The following is a 14,146-nucleotide window of genomic DNA, read 5'->3' on the forward strand; positions in this document are numbered from 1 at the left end:
TAGAGGAGCTGAATGTACATCCCTCATAGAGCCTGGGTGGGGAGGCTGCTCTGTCCCAGGTGCAGATGTCACTCTGACCACCTCGTTGGTTTGGTCTTTGACTGTCACATTGTGTTACAGAATTGTACAATGGACAATCTAGGGAGCAGAACTCTTAACAGCCTTTTAATGGAAATGTCCCTGAATTTACTGCCAACAATTGCTTTCCTATGAGGCCAGAATGGAAACAACCCAAAGCTCCCCTAAGTTAGCAGGGCAGCCCAACCAGGAAGCTGCTCTGTGCCGAAGCTCACAGACTCTGCAGAAGGACTGGGGAAGAGAAAAACATGGACACATACCTAGAATGAGGCCAAGGAGGGGGTTGATGTGCTGCTAGCAGTTTTCTTTGCTCCCTCTTACGTTGGCCTTTAAATACCCACTAATTTTGTCTTCAAGCCAACTACTGCTGTACACATGTGACTCTCCTTTAGATGTTTGACCTTCCTTCCTCTGGAGTACGGGAGGGGAGCCTGATAGGACACCTAGTATCAGTGGCATCAAAGAAGAAACAGCTTTCTGAATTTAAGCAAAAATGTTTCAAAAGGATCAATTTCTCAAGTTGCATTTGTGGAATGCCTTTTGTGTTTCTTGCCTTATGGATTTTCATATTTGGGGAAAGGAAGATAAGTTGTTATTTTTGAATATTGGGGTATTTTGGTCAGGTTAAAAACTATGATTACTAGTAATTGTAGTACCAGCAGCAGCAGTAATAACAAGAAGGAGAAAAAGAAACAGTGCATCCTCGTTATGCATTTTCACCAGACAACAAATCTGTGTAGTATAGGAGGCTTGCTGCTCAGATGCCCCCATTCAGTAAACCTAGGAAAGGAATGGTATATCTGAGCCCAGCATTTTAAAAAACAGCCAGAGCCAGAGCAAGCTGAAGTTAGAACCCACCAACATCCACTAACCCATTAATGCAACCACACAAAAACTAACTGCTTTACAAAACAGACTTCAGAAGGACAACTATCCTTGTTGTCTGTTCATGTCAGTAGATGCCAGCAGGATTCTTACACTGTGCATGGGATCCTCCTCTGACTCTGCTTTTAGAGTTCCCAGCAGATCTAATGAGAGGTTCACATTTAAGAGAGGACACCGTGTAGGATGTTTGGTTTGGAATGTGCAAGGCACTTTAAAAATAGTTCTGAATGAGAAGTAGCCAAGCAAGGACACCGGTCAGATTTCAGATATAAATGAAACCAAGCCTGTGCCCAGAGGATTGAGTTTCTGGGTCAGAAATCTCAAAGAGCTCTTCTTCCTGGCTCCTCCTCTTATCCTTTAATCAAGGAAGCACACAAAGCATTTGTGATCCCTTATGTCTCAGCTGTGACATACTGCCACAATAAAATTACATGGGGTTTTATGCCAAGTATTTGTACACAATGTATTGACGTCCTATACCACTTTTGAAAGAAGTGGTGACAAAACTGACCAGGACCAAATGGAACTCACCAGAAAATGGAGTCATGATAGTGGAGACAGAATCGAGTCCTAGAGTAAGAAGCACTGCTAGGCAGTATAGTGAGTCTGATGAACAGCATTTCTTTTTTTGTTTGTTGAGGTAGTGAAGTTATCTTCTTTAGGTGTGGAAGGTAATTTATCAGCTACTTTCTCTGGAGGTATTCAGGAAATTAGCAGCGTAAATCAGCATGGGACACAACTCTGTGGGGGAAGACATGGCAATGGCTCCAGAAAAATAACACAGGGGAAGGTTGGTGGAGGTGTGAAAATGAATGTCTCCACAGCCTCAGAAACAGTGAGGATGGAATTTGTTTAAATAAATTGCCTTAACAGAGAGCAAGATGAAGTTGTTTGATGTATAATAAGAATCTTAGATAAGTGAGCAAAGGATGGTTTTTAGAGTCAAATCTTTGGGGATTTGGTGATAAACGAAAGTACTTATTTTTCTGGAGGAAATGTATGTGTCATGTGACAACTTTCTCCAAATGTCTGTGATTGTATGCAGTTGTGTGGCAGTACTTCTAATGATTCTAGACTAAAACTTTTGCCATAGAGTGTATTTTGTTCTTTGTGACACTGGAGTGACGTTGGCATCCCGGCTAGGAGCAGTTAGTTGTCTGTAGGAGTTTTAATATTCTATTAGCAAAAATGTACAATAGAAGAAAACGAAACTTCTAATAGATCAGGAGGATCTAGAAGTTTCTGCTGTTGACCAGGCAATAGTCTATGCAGATGACACTGGAGCACCTGTAGGAGATCAAAGCCCCAGATGAACAAACTCATGGGACCTCAAGCATCCTTTTCTGTGACACTTCAAAGGTGTGGTTCAAACAGAAGAGCACATTTTTAATCAAATGATGCTGGAGTATGAGGCGCATATATTTGTTTACAATAAAAATGACGTGTGTGTATATATACATAATTTAGTAAGATTAAAATCAAACTAAATAGTGTAATATATAGAAGCCAAAGTAGATCTTCGCTCTTCTTAAATATAAGCTTGATCAGGACATCCATTTTAACATCTAATAATACAAAGCTTTTGGCTAGCATCCAATTAGTACCTAATTAAAATATGGGAAGATTTTCACATTTTAAGTGTATAGAGTAATGTGTATCTATAAAGCAAAGCTAGCAGTAGAGTGGCCTAGGTGACTTGCAAACATTCCTGTACAAAACACCTAAAACGCCAGAAGGGAAGCCCCTGAGGGCAGGGGTTTTGGCAGCTTTATTTACTGCTATATCCTCAGTGTTCTGGACAGTGCCTATGCCTAGCACTGTAGGTGCTCCATAAATATTTGTTGAATAGAATGCTGCATCAAATATAAAATATCCTTTTAAACATATAGCTGAATCCAAGAAAGTTAGGGAAATCTTCAAGGGTTGGAATTGACTTCAGAATTGAAAATCAGAGCACTATCTGTGGCCTTCAGTTGGGTGGATTACGGGGATAGTTGCCAAAACTCAAGGAGACTTGAGTTTCAACAGCTCCACGGGAACAGGAGACAGGGCCTTGGGGCCAACCCCGGCAGGGAAAGAAATTAACAAGCAGGAAAAACATCTGCCTACTGGTCCTGCGGGGAGGGAGGCAACAAGGATACTTGTCCCCCCAGCATGGGCCCTGGTCCAGGAGGAGGAGCTACAGCTGTTCCTCTCACCAGAGCAGGCTTTTGAATTGATGTTACCTATTTGGTCCAGGAATCCTCAAGGAAAGGAATGTATGTGATGTTGCTGGCTTCTGCAAACACAGAACCAATCTGGAGGCACATTTTCAACCCAGGTCACACAAGAGATCTGATAGCCACCCCTTGAAGATGAATTCACAGTGCAAAACCTCAAACACAAGTAAAAAACATCCACCAGAAGCAATAGTTGGCAGACACAGCAAATTGCAGTTTTGAACTCCAGGACCTTCAGATAATATCAGGTAGACACTATAAAATAAGTGTTCAAAAAAACTATTAAAAGCAAGCAAACATGAGAAAATAGTAAGTTGCTACTGTAAAAGACCATGCTTATTTAAAAAACAATGAAATTAAAACTTGCAGAAATGAAAAATTGGGTAAATTGAACTTGTAGAGAAACGCCTCTTTTCAAAGTAAGCCTGAAATACTGCTTAATACATATAAAAAAAAAAAACCTATAATGTTAACAGTGTCTAAGAACTAGCAAATCACAGAAGCGTTTAATGTTCCAGAAGTTCTTGAGTTTCTTGAAAGAAGGGTGAGTTTAAATCTCTAGTTTTCAAAATGTTATACCAAAGTTGGCGAATCCCCAGTGTCTCTAGTTTTCTCTATCTCCATTTTTCTGTAAACTCTCTCTGTTATCCCCTATGCCGAGGAAAGGGCTCCGCTCTGTTATTTTCTGCATTTCCTGTTGTGGGGTATGATCTTCACTCATGAGACAACGCAGGTAACTTCAGATTAGGACAAACAGTATTCTCAGTAAGAAGTAACAGCTAGTCAAAGGTCATCAGAATGAACTAGGGAAATGGCACATTTTTTATTACAGAAATCCACTCTAATTCCCAGTTTTATAAATCACTTATGCTCAAGTAGCATAAACCAGTGGGTAAAATGCCATGCTTAAATTGTAATAATGCCTGAGATTTTTAGTATAACAGCGTTTCCATCTCTAAAAAATACATTTTACTTCAAAAATAGTGACTCTGAGCCCTCTATCATTGCCATTTGGACATAAAAGACATAAAAGATAGACTTTACCAATAAAAATAATAATACGGATTCCTTTACCTATTTTTTAACCTAAAGTGTAATAAGTAGGCCTTCGAATGAGTCCCCTTAGGCAACACAGACAGTTGAAACCATCGGTCTAATTGAAGGGGCTCCACCCCAGGCTCCCAAAGCACCCAGGGTCAGACTACCAGGATAAAAGAGAGGCACCCTCGGGTGGGCAGGAAAAACCATAATAAGAAAGCATATGAACCAATTAATTATACAACCGAGAAAGACCCTATATGACTCAGAGTTTGAGTCCAAGATGCCCACTGTGTGATAGGTGTGATAGGTGATCATGCCCAACCCAGATGTAATCGCCAAGCTCTGGTCGCCCCTGGTGCATTTTGAAACCATCCAGAAGCTGCTGTGGTAGCAAAACCAGCTCTGGTGTTCCCTGGCTTCCTTCTCTCAGCCTGCTGTGTGGTCGTCGTGGTGGGTGAAGTTCCAGTGACTGGCACTCGCTTCCCCACCTGGCCTCCTAGCTGAGAGGAAGGGCAGGTGGAGCTGTCCTTCACCGGGTAGCGTGGGAGCTGTGGAGCCCAGAAGCCCGGGCTCAGGTGGTGAGCCTCCCCTTACCAGGAGTCCCAGGGCCACAGTCTCCACAGCTGCAGCCGCCGCACGTGCTCTGTCACTCCTTGTGTGTCCTGGCTTGTGCGGATGTCTGTCCTGCGTTGCCACCTCAGGCAGAAGTCTTATTTCCACTAAACCCCTTCCTTTATCCCACTGATCAGCTCAGGGGCCCCCCCGTTTTACCTGAGCAGAGTGTATCGATAGAAGAGCTACAGGGTCAGCTCGCGCAGGCGGCCAGACTGCGTCAAGAGGAGACAGAGACCTTTACAGACAAGATCCGTAAGGTAAATATTCAACAGATTTCACCACGACTGCTTCTTGGGCTGAGAGCCTGTGAGGAGAATGTCAGGATGCGTTTGACAAGAACTCCGTATGTGTACAGGTGGCTGGATTCACAGGCATGTGGCAAGTCCCCCAGTCAAGCTGCCCCTCTCAGATGCCCCGTAAAGATAGAGGTCTGCCTTTCTGCTCTGTAGCATGCTTTTCAATATCTGCATTGGGGTCTCAGGAAGGTCTTCCTCATGTCTGATCTGAACTTTCCTGCAGCCATTCCAACCAGCACACTAACGTAAAATACAGGCCTTAAATGCAGCTGCACAGGAAAGTGCAGGTCACTTTTGTCAATGTCAGGTGAATTTTCTGATAGAAACATCAACTTAGTCAAAACGGTTATCTTCAAAAAACTGCCACTAATTGAGCTGTAGCTTGATTAACTGCTAGTTACAGTCGTCCCTCGGTATCTAGAGGGATTGGTTCCAGGACCCCCTGCAGATACCAAAACCAGCAGATGCTCAAGTCCCTGACATAAATGGCTAGTATTTGCCTATAACCCACCACATCGTCCCATATACTTTAAATCATCTCTAGATTGCTTCTAATACCTAATACAATGTAAATGTTATGCAAATAGTTTTTAATCTGTATTGTTTTAGGGCATAGTAACAAGAAAAAAAGTCTATATGTGTTCAATGCGGACGCAACCATCCTTCTTTCTTTTCCCCAAGTACTTTTGATCTGCGGTTGGTTGAATCCATGGATGCGGAACCCACGGACTGTATTTTAGCATAACCTATTACTGGCTAATTGTCTTTTATCCACAGAATTCTTTCCCAGAGTTGCTAGTAGAAGGGATTTGCAGATGCAGGCACTTCTTGCCCCAGGCCCCCTGAGGACAGTCCAGGCCCTGCCACCAGGCATCTAATTAAGTTGCAAACAGATATCTGGGTTCAGAATTGCCATCGCTGATAGAACCCCCTTATATTTGTTCTTGAAGGTAGCTGGATCTTTAAAACCAAACAAAGCAGTTGACCTTGAATAGGGCACCATGGTATTTTTAAGTGCATGATATTAAAATAAGATAAAATAAGATATTGGGTATATCCAAGACTTATTTTGGGCAAGCAGTGTGTGCTGTACATAAGCCCCCATGTTGACTGTGGCCATGTGCTCTAACTGGGTCACAAACTGATTAAGGACGTGCCTTCTGCACACTGCAGCTTAGGGAGGTCACAGCTGGAAGCAAGGGCCTAACTATTCTCTGCTGACCTCTACCACTAGATGCACACCCTGCTTAAATGTTTCATTTATAGGTCTAGTTTTACATGCCATTACCAAATGAAAATAATTTCATATTACTTGAAAGATAAATTCCTAAGTAATTAAAAAATTATTTTTGCATTACACCTAAAATTGTTTGAAAAGTGAATTCATTGCTGGAGATGCTGATAACAAAATGGCAGGGTTCCACGGTCTTCATACATGGACTCACAGAAAGGAGTGTGTTAAAGAAGCTTTGGAGGTGGGGAGATTCCCCCAGGCTTGGTCAGAGGGGAAGGGAACGTGTCCCCCGAGGGCAGAGGACTGAGCTCTGAGACTTTGGGAAGCGCTTGGAGCCATGGACCAGAAAGAAGCAGAGAAGGCAGTGGAGGGAAGTCAGAGAGCCAGCCGGGAGGGAGCATTTCCAGGAGGGCCTGCACGGTGCTGCAGATGAAGAGACAAGAGAACACCCCTCCCCGCGTGCACATTGTGCCTTGTCGCACATCCGCAGCAGCCCAGCAAGGGCCGCGTGGTCTCTTCATGCGGCATTTGGCTAAGACAGCACTGCCTGCAACTCACAGAGGTCAGATTTGCAGTCGCCAGGCTGCCCTGTCCCGCTTGTCCCATGCTTGTGTCCATGGGGGAGAACCAGTGGTGGGACTCTGGGGCCACTGAGATGAGGAATAAAACTGTTGTTGTTCTGTTATTTCAGCCTGACGTCCAAGCAGATCAGGTATCATGACAGCGGCCACGCAAGGTGTTGCTCAGATCCGCAGGCCTCTCCAGAGCCACCTGGCACCTTTCACTGGCCTTTAGCAAGGACATCGGCCGTGTTGGTACTGCCCTCAGGCAGCCATGGTCCTATTGTTATGGTTTCTGAGAATTAATCTAGTTCTTTAGGGGTAAAAAAAAAATTACTGCCTTGGCTTTTGGCATATGAGGGAGCATTAAATTAGGAGAGTTCAGTTGGAATCGGTGAGGCTGGCATTCTGACCCTTTTTTTGTTCTATGGAAGACAGAGCTTTGATCCCATATATCTCATTAGCTACTGTAGGTTTTATTCTTGTGCCCTTAACTGCAAAATAAGATCTTATTCACACTCTTTTGCTTAGTTAGTATTGATGATAATTGTTGCTTGGAATAGTGCCTATACGAGTGTTTAAATAACAGAAACATAATGTCAAGAGGGAAGACATTTCTTTTTCAGCAACACTTTTATTTCCCTAAAAGATACACATATCTAATAGGAATGTTTTCAGTCTTCAGGGTGGAAATGGGTTATCAAACTACCTACCGTTGTGTGCAGCCAAGTCCTGCACATCGGAAAAGAATTCCTTCTGCCCGACTGCTCACTCTCCATCAGTTTGGGGTCCACTTCCAGTCAGGGGATGGGGGGCACTAGGGGATTCAGGCAGTAAAGGGGAAGGATTTCCACTTATTTTTTCTTTACAGTTGTCATGTGCCAAGCCCATGTACAGGGGGAAATGGAATTTACTTAAATGAAATTCAAGTCAGCTGTAAACCATACATCCAAGAAACAATTTTCCTGAAGTTTAGAGACATCTCAAAACACCATGACAGTCTGAACCATGAAAAGTTATTATAATACCTCACTTTGAAATAGTACTTGCTTCTGAAGCACAAAACTCGTGAGGTTTTGTAAATAGTAAACATCTCAAGTTGTTAATCAAACTAAACTTGGGGTCTTCTGCGTTTCACATCCCACATGCAATGTGCTATAGATTAAGTGGCATTTTGCAGAGACTCGGTTTGGTTTAGGTGGCAAATTTGGATTGCTGCTTGTCACACTTTCTCTTTTATCCTGCTTAAGATGGAGGAGGAGCACCTCTATGCCTTGAGGTGGAAAGAACTGGAAATGCACAGCCTGGCTTTGCAAAACACCCTCCATGAGCGAACCTGGAGTGATGAGAAGAATCTGATGCAGCAGGAGCTCCGGTCCTTGAAGCAGAACATCTTCCTCTTCTACGTCAAACTCAGGTGGCTGCTGAAACACTGGCGGCAAGGGAAGCAGATGGAGGAGGAAGGAGAGGATTTCACTGAGGTACATACACATTTCATTTGTATCCGTTTTGCTCTTGATGTTCAGACACTGCTTTCCCCCCAATCCTGCACACAGTCATGTTCTATTATTTTAGATTATTTCATCAGTTTCAGTCCAAGCAATGGAAATGTAATGGCTTGTCCAGTTACATACAAAACCAAGAGTTCCTTGTCCCTTGACCTTGAAGAGTATCCTGGTCTGCAGCTCAATTCTGTAGCAAAGCTTTGCTGCCATCTCCTTTGTTGCTGATTTACTGGTTCATTAAAGTGATCATACTGAGGTCCTTTACCATCTCATTTAGCCTTGCTGGTTTGTAAAAGCTGCTTCTAAAATCTTTGCTCTTCCTTCCATTTTAGTTTGTGATCCTAGATGCTGGAGCCCGTTCTCCTCATACAGTCCTAGAAGGGTCTCTCCTAAGTTTCGGATGGGTCACTTTGCCACCTCTGAAACTTGCATATGTTTTTCCTCTTATGTCTCAATTCCCAGATTCATAACCAAGATAGAATTATTTGCTTTCTGATTGGTTTTTATTGATTAAGTCAGAGTGACCTCTAGCTTTGCAGCCTCCTTCCTGGCCTTGCTTTCTGAGGAGCATAGGGCTGGAGCCACTGGTATACATCACACCCCTGGCTACCTGGTCGACTGCTTCAAGGCATTGTGAATAGTTGATTTTCTTTTAGCCCTCAAAGACCTCTTGTCTGCTTTTCACTCTATTGAACTGTGTATGTAATTTTAAGTCATCCTATGAATAGGAAGATATGGTAATTCTCTTTCCTCAGAGTAAAGAAAGTCTTCAAAAATTCATTCAACCAGCTTCCAACTATCCATGACATAGAAAACCATTGTTAGGCAAAGCCAAGAAATAGTTACAAAGTTTCCTGTTGATTAATACTCTGGTGTTCTTCCACCTCCAATTTATAAATCCACAGTAAGCAATACTAGTTCATTCATAGTAAAATTTCCCACTAATCCATTTTAATTGATTGAGCATCTACCCTTTGCTAATTAAATGGAGCAAATACCAGTGAGTGAAGTGGCAGAATGAGCATATTAGAGGAAAGGACTGAGAGGTAAAGGACTTGATAATCCACAGAGCAGGTAGTTATCCTCAAACGATAAATATCAGGCTGTGCAGCAAAATGATTTGGCGAAGCTGTGACCTTCATCTCCTGCTGGTTTCAGGCTGAGCATCCAGAGACCGCCCCTGGGCTTGGTGAGCTTGGTGTCCAGGGGGGCTACCAGGTGGACAGACCAGACCAAAATGATGGTGATCGAGGCTGTGGCTTTCTGATGGGGGAGCATTCCCCACACTCCTTGGTGCAGGTCGGCGACCACGGCTCACGGCTGCAGACTGTGGACGGGGGACAGCTCCACAAGCAGGTGGGTGCCTAGATCCAAGCCCGTTCTACCCACACCTGGGAGAGGAGACTCCCGATCCACCTTTATGTCATCTTTCAAGTGCAGGTGGTCCAGGTAGCAGAAAACCCTTCTGCCTAACTATGGGCACCTGTTACTGTTTATGATGCTGGATTTTTGCTAGAAATCCCATCATTAAGCTTTTCATTTCACTGTCAGCCCATTAATTCATTTGTCTTGGCCACTTAAGTAAGGACCATAGTGGGATCAGATCAATTGAGCGTGTCCCCTCGGAGCCAGTGCGTTTACCTCAGAAGGAAAAAGGAAAGTATCCTGTAGACTCATCTGTGGTCTTTTAAAGGTTGACCATTGGTCCAAGGAAGATGGAGTAATGAGTGCAGTGCTCTCATCAGAGCTAGGAAAAGAACTTTGGGGCTTTTTTGTGATGTTTAGCCAAATAGCCATAGGCAACCATCAGTAGTTTGACCACATGATATATAAGGAGAAAAGAACAAGTATTTTTGTAAATCCCCAAACACATATAAAGTATTTTATGTTCTCTTTGGCCCACTTGGAACATAATGCCTCAAATAAAAATATTGGATGACACTTTGAAAAAATGAAAGCATGTATGAAGAGAGGTGGGAGACACCACAGAAATAGTCCTGCTTTATAAACCAAAATATACTACTGATAGCATCCAATTTTTTTGCATTTTTATACAAATTGGCAGCTACAGTGGATTTTGGAGTATTGAGGTCCTGAGAGGGACCCTGAATAAAATCTTTCCCTCTCCTAGCCTTCTGCGTCCCTTCTAACCCCACTCCACTTCTCGGAGGCCTCCGGCTGGATGCCTGTGCTCTGGGGAGAGGGCACAGGGCTGGTGGACACGGGCACAGCAGTCCTCTGGGCGCGGCGCCAGCCTCTCAGTCATAGACACTTGTGGGCACTCCCTGTGTGCTGGACGCTGCAGCTGCCAGCTTGCCTCAGCCCAGCCCCACAAGTGGGAGAGGCTGTCATCAGAGCTTTGGCTCAGATCCAGGTGAGAGAAGTGGCAATATTCCGAGCGCGGCTGAGGGGAGATGTGCGTCCTCTGCCAGCTGCTTTCTCTATATATATGAATCAGATTTTCACATCTAAGCAGCTGTTTTCTACGTACATCCATCCATCCTTCATTTTCCCTGAATGGTATGACTCAAGAAGGAGATTATACTTCCAAAGGAACTCTTCCTCACAGTCATTAGGAAGTGTGTCATTAGGCTATTGTCCATGGGGAGATTTTAAGTCATGGAATGAGTTTTCCAGCAATAATCTAGTTAGAAACTAAAATGTTCCTTTGCCAATAATACTTTAAAATCTACAAGTTAGTAAATTTATAATATTATATTATAATAAATTATATATATTATTTTTAAAAGAGATGATGTTAATCAATCCTATAAACTATCCATGATTAAATAAAATAGTATTCCTTGATTGCCATTTAGCCATAAACATGCTGTATATAAGACCACGTGTTGGGTGTTTCCTATGTGTGCATCCAAGAGCTTCAGAAAAGGAAAAAAATGTAATACATCTGGTTTTCTAAACAACAGTTATGGAAAATACTACCCTTGGGGTGGAATTAATGTGAAGTCCCTCAGCTGCAGCCTCACATTCAGCATATTCTAATGTCATTTTCCTTTGCCTCTCAGTCCTTCCAACACTAATTTTTAGCGATTCCCTTAAAAGTGGAGATGGCTTCGTAAGTTTCCACTCCATCCAGTGAGTAGTAGAAGCACATGGGGGGAACAGGGTAGGGTCCAGACAGACAGAACCGGGTCAGCCTTTCACTGCACCTGTGTGTCCACAGGAGTTAAGGTGGAGCTCTGTAGGCACAATGTCATCCGTCCGAGGAGAGATTGAGCTCTACTGTAAGTGACAGCTGGCTCACTGAGTAGACATTCTCCATTAGATTCCCCTCTCCTTTAGTGGTGTGGGTATTAGCAAGGCAGCCTGGCTGCAAAAGCCAGGGCATGTTTCTTCCAGAGCTGGTGCTCAGAGCCAGGGCCTTGCCAGAAACCCTGAGAACCTCACCAGCTGATAAGTGGCAGCAAAATGTGGCCAGACTGCTTTCCAAAGGATAAATTCTCAAGCAACAAAGTGTCTCAGGCCTTGGTCTTTGTTTTGTGTCGTATTAGACATTCTCACAGTTAAACACAGTAGATGGCAACATGTGTCATGTCCAAAGAGGTAAAAAAAAAAATGTACCAACTAACCTTGGGGATAGTTCATAAAAACTCTTCAGGTTGGCAAACGTTTGGCTCTGCCCCATTCCCTGTCTCCTGATTGTTAGTTATGTGACCTGGTGACAGCGACCTGGCTATTCTTGAGCATGGCCTGTGCTTGTATTCTGCCCAGCTGGCTGGTGAGTTGCCTGCTTCTCCTGCAGTTTCAAGACACTCAGTGCCATGTGAGCATTTGAGGCCAGCATTCCTAAGGCTGCTTAAGCATTTTATACTTATTAGTAATACCCGACATCAGGTTTTTTTAATACAAGTGATTAACAGTGCCGGAATTATGACCCTGTGGTTCCATTAGCTAGTCTTCCTGGCATTCAATTAATTACTAAAAGAGAAGGTACTTCTTCATTCAGGGATGTAAGCTAATACTCTTTATTAAAACAAATGAGTATAAGTGTCAAGACCCTATTAGAAAATTCATAGCAAGGGCTAAAGGATATGTCATATTTGTCTTTAAGTCTTCACCTGCTGCCAGTCACTGAGGAGTCTCAGGACTATCTACTCCCCTAGACCTTTGTCCCTTGTCTAGGGTTCATCTGTAGCATTAGGGGCTTCAGGGGCTGCCCTACAAGTCAGCCTTTCTTCTCTAAAGAGCCTTTGGCTCCCTGGACTTTCTGGGCTTTGACTCACCTAGGGGATAGTAGTCTTACTTTCTGGCTTTCCAGGCTGCCCACCTTTCTGCTTTGCCCAAGATGAAAACACTTCTAGAAAGAACACCTTGGCCAGATGAGGCTTGCACATCAAAACTGTGAAAAAAAGCCACTTGGCTTTTTGTATTGTTTTCTATAACAAGAAAGCTCTTCTCCTGAGCCTGCAGAGCTTGGACATTTTAGATCTGTGTGTCGTACCATGGCTTATGCTTTAGGTTTGGCAGCTTTACAGCCTCAACTGAGACACTCAACTCAATATAAAAGGAACCAGACCAGAGCTTCTGACTGTGAAACATTTTGTCTCTGCTGCGTTTTTGTTGTTGTTGTTTGGGTTATTCTGAAAATAGCAAATGTGTGAGGTAAAAACTCACATGTATCGGAGGGTGTTTAATGAAGGGACTCTCCACACCCCAGCCTGCCTCCCAGAGTTAACCACAGCAGTTTTCCACGTCCCTTCCAGAGTGCATAAAGCAGCTGTCAGCCCCGCTGATGAGTGACTGCTTCCTGAATGGCCGCCTGATTTCATTGGACCTGCCCTGGTTTCTTAAGCCTTTGGGCTGATAACTCTGTTTATAACTTATTAAATACATACCTCATTAATGCTTTCACACAATTGTATTTGTTCTTGGAAAGCTCTCAGTGAAAATTATGGAGACGGAAGGCACAGAGCCCTCCTGGACAGACCACCTGGCGCACTCTCAGCCAGAGGGCAAATGACTTCTGTATGTAAGTGAATCTGTCATTCCCATAAACATCCATCATAGATTATATTTTCAGGGCCAGACTTCAATGGCACATTCTCTTTTATCTGTAGGGAAGGTAATGGTTCTAGAAAAGAATCTTAAAATTAATCTGAATGTAACAATGAAGAATGACAGATGGCTTAGAAAAATGTTGCTGGATGTGTGAATGTATCATTTCTGGCTGATCTCACAGTAAAGCACTTGTCTCAAAGTAAAGCTACTTTCATTAAATGCTGCAGGAGGCCCCTCCTATGCGTATCAAACAGGAACTGTGCCTGCATGTGTTGGGGGTCAGGGGCCCCTGCTAGAGCATTCTGGAATTCTCTGCCTATGTCAAACAGCCTGAATAGATAGGAGGTGGAAGCCATCACCTCTATTTTGTGGCTGGCTTTCTGTAAGTCATCCTATAGCAGCAGGTCTATATATCTGTTCCAGCTTTAGACTAGATTAAACCTGTCTCCAAAGTTAATGGCTCTGATGCAAGCCAAGTAGTTGATGGTGGTTTAGCTCTTTCACAGAGTTGTGATTTCACCTTGATGCACATGTCTTAGAAATATTTTTAGGCAAGAATTATTTTGAAAAATAGCTGACATCACATCACAAATATCTTGATATGTTTTCCATAAACTTCCTTTTAATTTTCTGTTAATACTATTTAGTGTATACTTGGATAGCAGTCTGATTGGCTGAAGGATCATCATCTTGA

At 43.3% G+C, this 14,146-nt stretch overlaps 1 protein-coding gene across 5 annotated transcripts in view; it reads left to right on the top strand.

Moving 5' to 3' along the window:
* MTCL1 (microtubule crosslinking factor 1) overlaps window positions 1–14,146 on the top strand; it is a 117,573-nt gene that overhangs the window by 76,134 nt on the left and 27,293 nt on the right. For 3 of the 5 annotated variants that reach the window (XM_063077033.1, XM_063077036.1, XM_063077038.1), the window contains exons 7-9: window positions 4,973–5,095; window positions 8,179–8,409; window positions 9,592–9,789. In XM_063077033.1, the coding sequence (XP_062933103.1) occupies window positions 4,973–5,095; window positions 8,179–8,409; window positions 9,592–9,789 (552 nt within the window). The remainder of the gene's footprint in view (window positions 1–4,972; window positions 5,096–8,178; window positions 8,410–9,591; window positions 9,790–14,146) is intronic. The other 2 variants (XM_063077035.1, XM_063077037.1) reach the window with 1 other exon arrangement.

The sequence above is a fragment of the Cynocephalus volans genome, chromosome 13 (assembly GCF_027409185.1).
Source record: "Cynocephalus volans isolate mCynVol1 chromosome 13, mCynVol1.pri, whole genome shotgun sequence".
NCBI lineage: Eukaryota > Metazoa > Chordata > Mammalia > Dermoptera > Cynocephalidae > Cynocephalus > Cynocephalus volans.